Source organism: Heterocephalus glaber, unplaced genomic scaffold (assembly GCF_053883595.1).
Source record: "Heterocephalus glaber isolate CG9 unplaced genomic scaffold, H.glaber_assembly_v1.0 deba00001760, whole genome shotgun sequence".
NCBI lineage: Eukaryota > Metazoa > Chordata > Mammalia > Rodentia > Bathyergidae > Heterocephalus > Heterocephalus glaber.
Genome location: NW_028258457.1, coordinates 4,560,345 through 4,575,150, shown reverse-complemented (window position 1 = coordinate 4,575,150; position 14,806 = coordinate 4,560,345). Strand labels below are relative to the sequence as shown.

The 14,806-nt window shown below is 51.7% G+C and overlaps 1 protein-coding gene across 4 annotated transcripts; it reads left to right on the top strand.

Annotated features, from left to right (window-relative positions):
- Window positions 1-6,507: 6,507 nt before the first annotated feature.
- Window positions 6,508-14,637, top strand: LOC110345938 (lamin-B2-like). Of its 4 annotated transcripts, none has more exons than XR_015447445.1 (6): window positions 6,508-6,808; window positions 7,244-7,425; window positions 12,118-13,051; window positions 13,817-13,936; window positions 14,047-14,151; window positions 14,473-14,637. XR_015447445.1 is itself a non-coding variant. In XM_087201374.1 (4 exons), the coding sequence occupies exons 1-4, from the start codon at window positions 13,171-13,173 to the stop codon at window positions 14,512-14,514; spliced, it is 306 nt and encodes a 101-aa protein (XP_087057500.1). In that variant the 5' UTR covers window positions 13,082-13,170; the 3' UTR covers window positions 14,515-14,637. The 4 variants fall into 4 exon arrangements, 1 of the variants encoding a protein (XP_087057500.1); XR_015447446.1 differs by having other exon boundaries at window positions 6,538-6,808; window positions 12,870-13,051; XR_015447444.1 differs by lacking the exon at window positions 12,118-13,051 and having other exon boundaries at window positions 6,568-6,808.
- Window positions 14,638-14,806: the final 169 nt, after the last annotated feature.

The following is a 14,806-nucleotide window of genomic DNA, read 5'->3' as shown; positions in this document are numbered from 1 at the left end:
ACGGGGGAGAAACTGAGGCTAGGGAAGGTGAGAGGGTCACTCCGGGTGTCCCAGGGTGAGCCATGGCAGAGCTGGGGATGCCTGGCTGGTCTGCTCTGGTGGGCACATCCACCTGCCCCATGCCTCCTATGGAGGTCCCCCATGGTGACATGGTCCCTACCCAGCAGGGGACAGACACACTGTTATCAGTCACCCTTCTGTCACTGTGACAAAATACTTGACCCACAGAACTAGAAGAGAGGTTTAATGTGACTAATGGTTTCAGTCCTTCGTAGCTCAGAGTTTCAGGGGATTCAGTCCGTGGAAACCAGCACTGAGCAGCAACAGCATGGCAGAAGAGTTTGGCAGAAGAGAGCTGCTCTCATGGCAGCCAGGAAGCAGAAAGAGGGGAGGAGCCCGACAGGAAGGACCTGGGGACCAGATAGTGTCCCCAAGGCCATCTCCTCTGTGACCCACTTCCTCCAGCTGGCCTCAGTTCCATCACTTGTCATAATGCTGGGGAGGTCAGCACCCTCATGACCTGGTCACCTCCCTAGCCCCACTTCTGGGCACTGTGGCACAGGGATCAAGCCTTCTGGACATGAATCTTTGGGGGTTACTTCATGTGCAAACTGTGACTCACCCATGCCATACCCAGTCCCAGGATGTCCTTGAATCCATGCCCCCACCAGATGGGTCTTGCTTTGGTTTGGATGAGTTTGGTCCCCATCATGATTTTTAAAAATTATTTTATTTTGAGACAGGGTTTCCCTAAGTCACTAAGTTGTCCAGGCTAGGCTTGAGCTTGTGATCCTCCTGCCTCAGCCTCCCAGAGTGTTGGAGTGACAGGCATGTGCCACTACACCCAGCCTTCTGTCCCTCTTCCCATAAAGCTACCAGAATTCAACCATGGGGGCTCCATTCTGATGGCCTTATCTAAGCATAATTAGCCTCAAAATGACCCATCTCTAAACACCATAGTTCATTCTTGAGATCTGCCTGCCTCAGCCTCCTAAGGAGCTGGGATGACAGGTGTACACTAACCTTTCTTCTCTATGAAGTGATCCAGTCGCAAGCATTTAATTAGACTAACACAAAGTAGGCAAATATAGACCCCCAGGTCCCACCCCTTTCCTGTCCTCCTTGTCCCCCTCTCTGCCCCTGATCTCTACACAGTGTGACCATGAGGCCTTCTACCCAGCAGGCTGGGCCGCCTGCTGCCATGCTTCATCCTGCAGGCCGAACCAGCCAGCCAGATTCTGCTGGGGCAGCAGGAAAAGGCTCAGTCAGCAACCAGCATTTTCCTGACCTGGATACCAGGGAACCGCCAGGTACACACCAGTCCTGGTCACAAGCCCAGCATGGGTCCCAAAACGCCAGCTCTGTGGCAGCGGCCTTGCCCAGTAGTGCACACACAGGATGTCTCAATCTGAGAGCCAGTGTACACATTTGTGGGTCACCATGAACAATGACAACAAAAGCCAGGTGTGGTGGCACATGCCTGCCATCCCAGCACTGGGGAGGATGAGGCAGGATGATCACCACAAGTTCAAGGCCAGCCTGGACTGCATACCCATCCTTGGCAACTTAGTGATACAATGAGACCTGGTCCTAAAATAAAGCATAAAAAAGAGGCTGGGGTGCTGGGGATTTAGCTCAGTGGTTTTGCTGCCTGTTACACAAATGCAAGGACCCAAGTTCAATCCCCGGTACCAAGAAAAAAGAGGCTGGGGATGTAGCTCAGTGCAAAGGCTCTGAACTTGCAATCCTCCTGCCTCAGCCTCCCTGAGCACTGGGTTCACAGGCATGTGCTACCATGCCCAACAGCAAGTTTTTTTTATTGTGGAAAATATATCTAACTTGAAACTGACCCCCTTTGACATTTTTGAGCACCCAGTTCAGTGGCCTTAAGCACATTCTTGCTGCTATGTGACACGATCTCCACCAGCAAAGCATCTCTGTTCGGGTGCTGCAACGGGACCCCCACGCTGGGGCTGAAACAATTGTTCATTATTTGCCTGGAAATCCTCGAAGACCAAGGTGGCCCTGGGCCAGGTTCCTGCGGAGGACCAGCTTCTGAGCTGTGGACGCCACCTGCTGGTTCCATCCTCTCACAGCAGGAAGGGCGAGCTCCTGTCTCTTGCTTCTTACAAAGGCCTAATCCCAGGACTAGGGCCACACTTCCATCCCTTCTGTACCTAATTCCCTCCAAAGGTGCTGTGGGCCTGTCATCCCAGCTACTTGGGAGGCTGAGGCAGAAGGATCGCAAGTTAGAGCCCAGCCTGGGCAATTTAACAACTTAACTAGATCCTTTCTCAAATAAAAAAAATTTTTTTTAAAGGCTGGGGAGGGGCCAGGGATTTAGCTCAGTGGTTCGGCCGCCTGCCTCACAAGTGCAAGGTCCAGAGTTCGATCCCCGGTAACCCCCAAAAAAGGGGGGGACTGGGGATGTAGCTCAATGCAAACACCCTGGACTGTGGGGAGCGGTGTTAGCCATAGAGGCTCCATGTTCAATCTTACCCTCCATTGTATAGAGCTAGGAGACTATGTTATGAGGAACCGCGTCCTTGCCAACTTAGATGTTTACCTTTAGAAATTGTCCTGGAAACATGATGAGCATTCTGTAACCCTGAGAAACAAGAAAGCCCATGAAGGTGGGGAATTTCCAAAGAGCTAGAGAACAAGGAAGCAGGTGTCTTTGGATAAGGGTCATGATTAATGACCAAGCTCACCTGTGATATAAAGGGAAGGAGAAAAATAAACGGGTGCTCTCAGTCTCCCTGGGAGCCCTCCTGACTCTATTTCTGTGTCTTTCTTTTTCTTCGTCCTCAGTTCCCCATTCAGGTGCTGTTCGACAAGTGACAGCGGCCTCCGTCACTGGACTGAACCCCCAATACCACACACACCCACATCTCCCAAGGCCATCACAGGGGCTGGGGTTTCAGCAAATGAATTCGGCAAGGGAAAATCCAGCCCGTAGCCCTCCCCACCTCCAGGACTTTCCGTCTCCCCAGCTGAGCTCTGTCCCAGGATACGCTGACCCCCGTCCCCTCCCCAGCCTGGCAGCACTACCTCCTTCCTGTCCCTGTGGATCTGATGACGCTGGTACCTCCTGTGAGTGGGACCCTGCGGCACATGTCCTCCTGTGTGTGGCTCAGCTCCCTGAGCAGCGTGGCCTCAAGGTCCGTCCAGGCTGCGGCGGTGCCAGGACTTCCTTCCTTTTCCTGGCTTCATCATGCTCCAGCGTATGGTCAGACCCCATTTCTGTTCCCCTCCCTCTGTGAGTGGACACTGGGTCATTTCCACCTTCAGCCTGCCGTGAAGCATCCTGCTGGCACCACAGATGTGCGAGCCAGGCACTTATCTTACTAACAGGTGGCTCCATCACCCTGGGCTGCCCCAGCTGTGGCACCGGCGACCTGGGAGCTGGTTCCTTGCTGCCACCTAGTGGCTACCTGTTTGAATGGCTTCTGTAGTGAGGCTGCCGACTTCCTGCCCAGAGGTCAGCAAACTCCAGCCATCTGGCCAAATGCTGCGTATGGGGTTTTTTGGGGGGGGGGGGTGGAGAGAGGGTACTGGGCTTGCTAAAATGTGCAGGCTGGGCTTAAACCTGCTTTAGCCTCTCAGAATCCTGGGATTATAGGCATGCAACACTACACCCAGCTCCAGTGCCTGTTTGTATAAAGTTTTATTGACTCCCAGCCATGAACATTGATTCAACCTACAGTAATTTTTCCTCTAGGATGACAGGTAGTGACCAGAGGAACAGCCTGGTCTCCAAAGCTGAAAACACTGTTTTCCTTTGCAAAAAGACAGGAAAATGTCCTTGAGCAGCCGGAGCCTTACAATACTGCATCTCTAAAGAATTAAGTGCAAGACAACTACTATTGATCTGGACTTTGCTCTTTGGCTAGTCTATTGTGTTCACCACCAAAGTGGCTGAACAGGTCCAAGAACAGTAGTAAGTCTCTGAACTGCCAGGGCCAACTCCAGCTTGCAACATGAAAATGTCTCGCAAAAACCTGGCAGGGGCTACTCAGGAGGCTGAGGCAGGAGGGTCTGGAAGAGACACAGTGTATAGCACAGTTGAATATGCAAGGTCCAATTAATAGCACTAAAAGAACAACTGCTCCCGTAATCAGCAGTCATTTCTACCAGTGTGATGTAGGGAAAAGATGTTTCCCAAGAGGTTTCTAGGACCAGAGCTGTAGCTCAGCAGTGCCAAATCTGCCTGGCAAGCACAAGGCCCTGAGTTTGATTCCTCATACCAGAAAAAATAAAAGAGATTTCTGGACTAGACATACCACATACTCATTGGCAAAGGTCTTGACAGGCTGGGCCAATGAGTTACCAGGAATCTAAACACAACACTCAGCTTTAATGATGGCAGAGGCTCCCACCTAAGCAGTTGTTAAAATGTCAAAAGCCATCACATTTTGAAGAACCACTGTCTCATTAACTGGACTTGGGTATTTGAGAGACCGTCCTTGTTGGGAGTCATTAAAAGGTAGCTGAGTGTAGTCAGCTAGCGACTCTGCATGTGAATGACACCCTCTAATCCTAGAGAAGAGTGAAAATGGAGGTAGGGTCACAGCAGCGAAAGACACTTTGGGACCACAGCCATTGGAGGGCTGCTGCTGGGCGATGTTTCCTCCCATCTGGCCATATACAGTTGTCCCACACTGGACAATATTCATCTTGGCATCTTTGGTTATTAGGTCCGACAACAAGGCTGTGACCCAAGGATTTAAACAACTGGGGCTCAGCCAGTGACCACATGGCCAGAAAGGTCTTGTTACTCCCTGGGCCTGGAATTTATGGGCCACTTGGTTGCCTTGGCAGGATGGGCTGTCTGACAGACACCAGGGGACCTATCTGTCTGGTCAGTGAGGTCTTGTGACTGGCTCCAGTCCTCTCTCCAGAGGTGGCACTCACCCGGGCGTCCTGAGTGCTGGGTGTGGGAGGGAATTCACAGACCCCGCGTGCTTCTCCTTGAACCACTTCTCAAATTCCTCAGCTAAGAAGGAGTGCACAGGTTGTATAAGAGAGGCCACAATGACTACGAGAATTAACTACTTCTGAGAAAGTAGTCCTTTTTTTTTTTTGGTAGCAGGGATCGAACTTGGGTCCTTGGGCTTGTGAGGCAGGCGGCAGAACCACTGAGCTAAATCCCCGGCCCCAGAAAGTAGTCTTCTTAAATAGAAGTTTTAGGTCATCCCTGGGTTCACAAAAGTGCCCGGGTGATGGGTCGTGCTTTCAGGAATGTCAGACTTCCATGGGTAAAGCTGGGCTTGGTGTACCCAGGACTCCAGTCCCAACGCCTTGCCTGCTAAGTTCAAAGAATCACCAAGTTCGGCCCCTCCCAGATGGGCTCTAGAGAGAGGAGAGATGTCACCCCTATCAGGTCCCCAGGCTGAAATCCTGGGAGCCCCAGTGCCCGAGGTTGGGTGTCCATTAGTTGAAGAATGTGTTGAAATTTGGTCATCGAGGAGATAGGCAGCCATATCCTGGTCAACAGAGAGAACATTAGTTAAAAATGGTCCCCTGTGCAACATTTCAAAAGGGCTCAGCCTAGAGTTTGAGGTGAGTCTCTGTAAAGGCCACTGTGAGAAATATCAAAGCCCGAGAGTCTGAGGACACCTGAGGACACAATCTCATCATCAAGCACAGGCGCATGATGGGGCTTCATTATATAATAATGAATCAACATAGACAACCACGCATGTGCCACACAGCCTGCAAGGCTGCCCAGAATGTTTTGTCTTAGTAAGCTGATAAAAGCTACTATAACTTCTGTGCTGGTAATTAAAGTTTGGTTCCTGGTTTGTAATGTCTGCTCCATGCATGTTCTTTTCTTTGGGAACCCCTCCTGACCAGGCCTCCCTTCAGCCCACCAGACCCAAGCTTCGGCTACTTCCAGCCAAGGTCAACTAACTACAACCAAATTCTTCCCCTCTGAATTAACCATTTGTTCTCTTCTGGAAGAGATATCCCAGTGTCCTTGCCTGCGATAGTGTTACCAGCAGGTGTCCCAAGGCCTGGCCAGCTCCCTCCTCCCCCACGATCATAAACATTGGATGTCCTTGGTGTCTTTTTGTATTTCCAATAGCGGGGATCAAACACAGGACCTTGCCCTTGCCAGGCAGCCTTGATGTCTTTTGTCTTTGCTTCCCAAAGCAGCTTGGATCAGCCCAAGAGCCAGCTTCTCTCAAGTCTCTTGTCTCTGTGTCTTTTGTTCTCGCCTTCCTATATCACGGACGTCATACTGCCTCACAGGAGACCGAGACCCACAGTGGGGGTTTCCAGTATAAACCGGGGGCTCTTATACACTCCCCTCGATGGGGATGATTCCCCAGGGCTCCTTGCAAGCTGACAGTCTGATTGGAGGAAGACTGTGACGGGTCCCCCGGTGGCGAAGCCCAACCGACCTCCAATACTGCTTGACAAAGTCCCAGCTGGGGGAAAGGGTGGAACACATCGTACCCTCATGTTTTATTTTTTCTTGCCATAATGTTTATAATTGTTACTCTGATCACAGGAGTCATTGTGTTTGTGGCTAACAACAAACTCTCCATGAGGCAAATTGGCAATGATATATTGAAATCTGATCTGGCTCATAAGCCCCAAATTCCAGTTTCTCTTAGTTCTATTGCCACATCCACTCCTAAAGAAACCTCTCCTAAAACCCCCTCTGTTTCCCCACTACTATGACTCCCCCTCTTATTGCTGACATTCTGTTTACTAAAGGGGTCTTATGAAGAGACTGAAAGGACAGACTTTGGATGAAAGAAATAGTGGAAAGCGGGAAAAAGAAAGAAAGTTAAGACAGGTAAATGCATTAAGGGGGCAAGTTACTCAATATTTCTCAAAGTGCTGTAAATATCTCCTGCTCATGGACTGTGAACCCAAATGACATTTAGTTAAGATGAATAGAGGTATAGAAAAATAGAGAGCTAATAGCAAACTATATTAACCATTGTGCAGTTTCTCAAGGGCCAGCTGGCGACCACAAGTTTGACATTTAATTGATTAAATCTTGCTTGTACTCCTGCTGATATAGAGATTTTGATTAAGTTACCTTCTGTTCTGCTTAGGTGTGGGTAAATAAGGGAAAATTGTCATTTTTAAAAATGTATTCATGATGTTCAATGAAATGAATCAGCTTGGAAAAAATATACTCTGTTTAGCAAAAAATAACCTTTACTTCAATAGAAATTGCTAAGGCAACCTAAAATGTAAACATGTTCCGCCCATTGCCTCCTAGCTATTGCTTAAAAATATAAAAATAAATCAGACCCTGAGACTTCTCAGCGGGAACCTGAACATTGCTTGAGAAGGTTCTTTTCTCATCGCCGGCCCAGGACATCTCCCCTTCCTACCCTGCATCGACATCGACTACAGCTGGTCTGCGGCACCCTGGAGCCTGCAGTCCGGTAGGAGCACCTGGTAAGATGGGTTCGACCCTGGGACCTTCGTCTCTGGATGTCCAGTGATCCCATTACAGACTGTGGATGCATGGCTTGGGCAGCCTCTTTTGGGGGAGGTCCTGGTCACAAACCCTCCTGCAGTGCCTGGCTTCCCACAGCCATAGCAAGGGGGAGCAGCAGAGTGCATGTTGGCCTTAGGGTCCCTCAAAGGGCAGCTACCAAGGAAGCTGCTTTTTCCTTTCCTTGGCTTCCATCCGGTCTCAGTTGAAGACTGAAGTGGCAACTCTTACGAAACATCTAGTGAGCTCTCAGGGACAAAATCATTTTTTTATGACTTTCTCCTAGTACCAGAGACTGAGTATTAAATTTATCTTTAGGGATGACTTGTAGCTAGGTGTGGTGGTGCATTCCTGTAACACCAGCACCTGCAAGGCTGAGGCAGGAGGATCATCACCATGAGTTCGAAGCCAGCCTGGGCTACACAGTGAGTTCAAGCCCAGCCTGGACTACACAGCAAGTCCCTGTCTCAAAAAAGAAAACAGAAAGGTTGACTTGCTCTTTGACTGAGTCAGGAGCTAGAGAGGTGTATTTAGTTAGAGCTTCCCACAAGTGTGCTAAAACACCAAGGGGTTTTCTTTGCTTCCCTGATGAATAATTGACAACTTGGGATAATTGATGGGTTTTTATTTCATTTGTCTTTCTTTTTTGGTACCAGGGATCGAACTCTGGACCTTGCACTTGCAAGGCAGGCACAGCGCCACTGAGCTAAATCCCCCACCCTCAGGTGTCCTTTGTGAGAGGAATGCGTCCCCCACCGTCCAGTGCATTTAACCTGTGCAGTCAGGGTCACTTAGCTGCTCCCGTGGGTTTCTGCAGGGGTACCCTGGGGTGACGAGTGTGTCCTCCTCAGAGACCATCCTCCTCGTCCTTAGCCTTTTAGGGCCCCGCCTGACGCGGCGCGAGTGCTCACGTGGAGTGGGGGCAGGAAGGACACACTGGGCGTGGGGCTGGGCTGGAGTGGGCTGGTGGCCTGGACCGGGCGGGCAGGAGTCCCCAGGCTCGGCCCAGAGGCCCCACCGCCCCTCCAGCCTCCACCCCAGCGCCGGCCTTGCAGGCCCCGTGGGCGGCTGCTGCCCCCTGCTGGCGGGAGGGCCCGCGGCTTCCGGACCGGAGCGCTGCCCAGGTGACTCGGGTCGCACGGTCCCCTTGCTGGAATGTGGCCGAGTAGCGACCAGGGGCGACGATTCCGCAGTGTCCCGGCCCCCTGGGAGTCAGCACCGACCCGTGTGTGCCCGGGAGCGGGAGCGGGAGCGGGAGCGGGAGCGGGAGCGGTCACAGTGGCCATTCGCTGGGGACCCCGGGCCGGGCCGAGCGAGGTCAGCCACCCAGCCTGGGTGCGTTCCCGGCCTGCGCGCCTCCAACCTCGTGTGGTTAATGAGTGGGTTCCTCGGAGCCCCGCGGCGCCCGTGGCCGTGGTGATGGGGGTGCGGGGTCTGTAAAACATCCCAGCCGCAGGGGCGGCTTTGAGCTGGGGACCCGGATGTGGCTCGGTGGTGTCCCTAGCGCTGCCAAGCAGATAGCTGCACTTGATGGACTCTCAACTCCATTGAGAGAAATTCTTAGGCCAGCCCAGCCACTGGGAGAGACCCTGTCTCAAAATAAAAAATAAACAGGGCGGGGTGTAGCAGTGAAGAGAGCTCCTGGGTTCCATCCCCAACACTGCAAGGATAAATAAACAACGTTTTCTAAAATACCAAGCAGGCTGGGCCTTACCAGGTGCTCAGATTCCCGGCCCTCAGGTCTTTTGAGCAGTAACAGGCACGGCCTCCTGCAGCCAGGCCGACTTTGTCCTGAGGGATCCAGGCAGCGTTTTCCTTTTTGTTTGTTTGTTTTTCACTTTCAAACATATTCACAAGATCTCAATTTCTTAAAACGTAAGCGTGGGTATATTTATTTCTCTCAAATTCATACAAGACAATAATTACACAACAACAAATCTTTTGTTCAACAATGATTTGATTTATAAGCATTTGAAATTTACATAATTTCACATCAATACCTTTGTATTTTAATTTTTAATGTGTTAAAATAATTTAATTTCCCTGTACAGTTCTGTCTACATGAGAAATCAAGATGTGCACTTTAGGGCTGGGGATTTAGCTCAGTGGTTTGACGCCTGCCTCCCAAGTGCAAGTTTGAACAGTCCCTTCTGTCCCTGTGCGTACCTGTTCCCTTGGAAAGAAAGGACTTGGATTTTACTCTGTTATCTGTCGAGGACAGGGTCTTCTGAGGACATTCCAAGGCAGTGTGCGTCCTGTGGCCTACTTGGAAAGTATAGAGATGACATCTCAGGAGAAAGATACCCAATATACTCTGTTGGTTGCAGTTGGAGATTCGTAAACTTTTAAAAGAGATTAGTGATACAGCTAACCCTGATCTGTGAGTTTTGAATTTACATTGTTTCAGTCCATGTATAAAACCATTTTTTTTCCTTCAAAAAATCAAGCTCTCAGGGCAATGCAAAGACGCCATATGTAGAATTTTCCCAAGCTCCCAAGAGATGTGGGTGGCATAAAAAAGCGGCCATCATGGTAGCCCATGCTGCACTTCTCAAACACAGCATGTACTTTTATTTTTGCTTTTACCCTCTTTTTCTCTTTATTTGGCCCCAGTTCGATCTACAGAGCTGCTTTCTCCCATATCCATTTACCCTACACTTTTCAAATAAACGTTTGGCACCGGTGTTAGCTTGTCCCGTCCAATTCTTTGTTCGAGGCAAGAAGAACCGAGAATACTTTTTTTTTTTTTTTGGTACCAGGGATCAAACTTGGGTCCTTGTGCTTGTGCAGTAGAATACTTTTGATTGGTGAACCATTTCTAAATAGTTTGTTTACAAACAAGGTCACCTCCAGGCCAAAAAAAAAAGTCACATTGCCCTTAATCTCCCTCAGAATCCTCCCCCTTGCTTCTAGCACAATTACTCCATCATTCTTGCCACTTTCTTTTTTGTTGTTGGTTTGTTTAGCTTTTTTGTTGGTTTCGCCTTTTTGAGACAGTCTCACTCTGCAAGTCAGGCTGGCCTCAAACTCACTATGTAGCTCAGGCGGGCCTCAGACTCAGTGATCCTCCTGCCTCAGCCTCCCAAGTGCTGGGACCCCAGGTTTTCACCACCACCCCCAGGTGCTTGCCACTTTCTAGAGCAGTTTCAGAAGTCCTCTTTCCTGTCTTTACTAGGTGTGATCAAAACCTAGTGGTGAATGCTTCTGTTGAATAAAAAAATTTTAAATATTCACCATATTCTTTTTTTTTTTTTTTTTTGGTACTGGGGATCGAACTTGGGACCTCTCACTTTCGAGGCAGGCGGCGGAGCCACTGAGCTAAATCCCTGTCCCTATTCACCGTATTTTTTATCACACTTGCACATTATGCTGTAAGACGGAGGGCCTTAGCAAACGCTCCGAGGAGCTGACTGCAGTGAGGATCACCCAGGAGGGAACACACCAGACAGACTGAGATGGTTAAAAAAAACCAGACCTTTATTAGTCTGGCCAAACGGCACCCTCCAAGCAATAAGTTTAGAGAGGCCCCGAGCTCAGGGGGTTGGAAGGTTTTATAGGGGCTGCAGGGGTGCTTAGCAAACAGAACTACAGAAGCAGAATTTTTGCAGTTAGGGGACGGTTAGGGGAGTTTGCAGATGTTCTTTACTTATCTAACAGGATGTTCTTTACACAGAAACAATGGTACATTCCAGGGTGTCTTAACAGATAAACAAGTACATTCCAGGAACTCTGTTACCTTTAGTGAACCCGAAACCCACAGGGACAAGATGGAGGGCCTGTAACAAGATGGCATTACTTGTGCTAAGTCTCACCTGGGTCTTACAATGCCTGTGTCCAAAGCTTGCAGGAAAGGACCTGTAATGGCTTTGCACACTGCCTGCAGGAAGCGAGGTCCTGTGGCGTGGGGTGGCTTGGAAGACCCATGCACCTTTGCCCCGTCCAGCCTGGCTTCCTGTCCCGTGGTGTTGGGAGCCATGCTACATAATTCTAGGGAAAAATCATTTGAGTAGGCCTGGTTCTCCTGCCTACAGCCCAGCTATGACATTTCAGACATAATTGCATTTTGGCCTCGGGTCACAACTGAGACCTCAGTGATCCCCGGATGCTGTAATGCTCCAGGACAAGACCACACCTGCGGGAGATGCCAGGGAGGAACCAAGTCTTCATCTACATAGTTCCTCACTGTCCTTAGATTCCCACTGCCCCCCCAGTCCATTTACACCTCGTTTATCCCAATGTAAAGTACTGAACTCGGCATTTTCACTTGTTACATCTGTTTCCCCATGTACTGAATAAAAGGTGCTGCAAGCTAGGGGGCTTTTGTCTTTGCCGCCCAGAGCAGCACTGATCAGACCCAAAGCTCAGCTTCTTCTCAGTCTCATTTTTCTACCTTTCCTGTAATTCGCCGTGTGCTGCCGTGGCTCACAGGAGACTAGGACTCACTGCAGAGGTTCGGGTAACATCCCCTTCCCCTGTTCCCTACACCGTGGGATGAGGAACTCAGCCCCTTGAAACTGATGGGGCCCTGGGCTCAGGGCCCGCCGACCTTGACCCTGTACTCAGGCTTCCTGGTGTCTCAGGCGCTGCCAGAGGGACTCCCAGAGCCCATGGCCGCTTGCCCCTCCTGGCTGAGGTCCTCTCTTGACTTTCAGTGCCAAGAAGCGGGAGGGCGAGCTCACGGTGGCCCAGGGCCGCGTGAAGGACCTAGAGTCCCTGTTCCACCGGAGCGAGGTGGAGCTGGCCACCGCCCTCAGTGACAAGCGCAGCCTAGAAGGCGACGTGGTGGAGCTCCAGGCGCAGGTGGCCAAGGTAGGCCTGGGAGCCACCTCAGGTTGTCAGCGCTGCACGTGTGCACCTGTTGTCCTGTGTCTCCCAGGCAAGGGACAGTCACACAGTGGCCAAGCAGCAGCTGGAGAAGGAGACGCTGATGCTCGTGGACCTGGAGAGCCACTGCCAGAGCCTGTCCATCCCTCACTGGCTGAGTAGCAGGGGAGGCACAATTTTTCCCCAGATGTGGCTTCATGTTTCATCTCCTCTTTATAAGTTAGTTCCCCGGCCCCCTCCTTACTTGAGCTTGGATCTCTTCCTAACACTATCTATTCTTTGCTCTGGGACTTTCCCAGGGGCAGATGTTCCATCCAGGCGACCTCAGACCACCTAGTGATGACTATGTTTCTACTTTTGTCCTAGGTAGAAAAATGTTTTTCTTCTGCCCTCCGTACTCATGACTACATTCTACAGAGGCTCTCTTATTACTTTTATCTCTCCATCAAAGTCCCGTTCAGTTAGGGACTTCTTAAATGCATGCTTGAAAATGGACCACTTTTAAGTTTCTTTTTCTTACAAATCCCCTCCTCTTTCCTTTGCAACTCTCTTGGTCCCATTTTCACTTGTATTTTACCAGCTGTCTTTGGATTTCAAATCCTTCCAAGATTTACTGACTCTCCTCATCATAAGAGGTCAAGCCTGACTTGGGCATCTGTCTCATTATCGCTGTTTACATGTCTCTGAGCCGATCTGATCACCATGCACAGAGACAGTGAACACTTGCTGCTGTCACCGTGGCTCCGCCCCATGGGATGAGAGGTGAGGAGCGAGGCCGGCAGCCCTTTCCTCTGCCGATCTGTCCTCCCCACTGCTGGAGCCTGGGTCAACACGGCCAGCACTGTCGGCCAGTTCACTGGCCAGGGTGGGTCATCACCGCTATGACAGTTCCAGCGGGAGCTGTGTCACTGGGAATGAAGGTGCGACATTTCCCACCCTGCAGGGCACAGACGCCTCCCCTCTCTGCTCCTATGGGATCTACAGCGAGTCTGCCTGACCGGCTGCTCCTTAGTCGATGGCTCTCTGCTGATTATATCATTAATCCAAGCTACATTTTTATTCATTGCGGCCCACGGGAGGAGCATAGACTCAGACCTACAGCCATCTGATTTGGGGCTTTACCTCATCAGGGACTCCCCGGGGACTCCTACTGAGTCACTATGTGTATTCCAGTCAGAGGAGCCTGCTGCCAACCCTTTACTTCTATGTCCAGGTCCTGCAGGGGAGGCCTTAGGAAGTGCCCGGGGGAAGAGGTGGCCAGCTGAGCTAAGGCACGAGTCCCATCCGATTAGATTGTAGTCTAGCAAGCAGGGTCCTTTCTCCACAGAACCTCTAGACATTGGTGGAGGCAGGATGGAGAGAGGCAGAGGGCAGCACAGGTAGGGTGTCCAGGGTTTGGGGAGACCTGAGGTGCTGGAGTTGGCTGCAGGCTGGGAGGGTCACGCACTGTCCCCCAGGGAAAACCCCACCTAAGAGCCCATGGCCCGGGGCCACTGCTGACCGGTGGGGCTGTTCTTGGGTCCCCAGGTATGGGCAGCAGGCGCAGGGGTGCCCCACAGCCCACCCTTGACGCTCGTGCGGAAGAGCCAGAGCAGCTGGGACACCGGCGAGAGCTTCCGCACCGTCCTGGTCAATGCCGATGGGGAGGTGGGTGCTGGGGCTGGGGGGCTGGGGGCTGCATCTCCTGGGCCCACTTCTGGTGGCATCTGCCGGGGGGCCACAGTGAGGCTGAGCATGGTGGCCCTCGCCTGGCACAGGAAGTGGCTGTGAGAGCGGTGAAGCAGACCTCAGGCCTGCAGGAGAACGGGGAGGAGGAGGAGGAGGAGGCTGAGTTCGGCGAGGAAGACCTTTTCCACCAACAGGTAGAGCCCTGCGTGGGGGGGGGGTATGCAGATTCGAGTCCCTCCTGAAGTTGAGCTGGCGCAGCCCCAGCTCTGCCATCAGCGAGCTGCTTACACAGTGGCTTTGGGGAAGGTGGAGTCTGGGAATCCCGCTATGTTAAATGCTCACTCAGTGACTCCTCTGACTTCAGCACCGTGAGTGTGGGAGGCGTAGTGTGGCTCAGGCCAGGCGGACGGAGGGGCCGGTGAGGGGAACAGGGACCGTAGTGAGCAGCGATGCGTGGGGCACTGGGCCTCCCGCCGGCCTGACACCACCACCCTCTTCTCCCCTCCTTCCTGCAGGGCGACCCTCGGACTGTGGCGAGGGGCTGCCGGCTGATGTGACCAGCGACACCCTCGAGCACTCCTGCGGCCCTGGGGACTGTTTTGCTACCACGACTTTCATTTGTCCTGGACACATTTCTAGCCGGTGTACCGCCAGCACATGGGAGGGAGGGAGGGAGGGAGGGAGGGAGGGAGGGAGGGTCTCTGCAGCGCTTTCCTGTTGGTGGCCGGTGGTGTCCCGGGACCATCCCTTCGTCACCCCTTCTCTGCTGTCCAGGCTTTTGGTCCCTCCTCACCCCAAGTTGGCCACTAGGTTGAATATGAGGTTTGGGGCCAGGACCTGGAGGTCAGG

Coding starts and splice junctions, on each gene's coding strand:
- LOC110345938 (XM_087201374.1), top strand. CDS start 13,171: ATGACAGTTCCAGCGGGAGCTGTGTCACTGGGAATGAAG. Junction 13,210..13,816: donor CTGTGTCACTGGGAATGAAG/GTGCGACATTTC, acceptor TTGGGTCCCCAG/GTATGGGCAGCAGGCGCAGG. Junction 14,152..14,472: donor AAGACCTTTTCCACCAACAG/GTAGAGCCCTGC, acceptor TCCTTCCTGCAG/GGCGACCCTCGGACTGTGGC.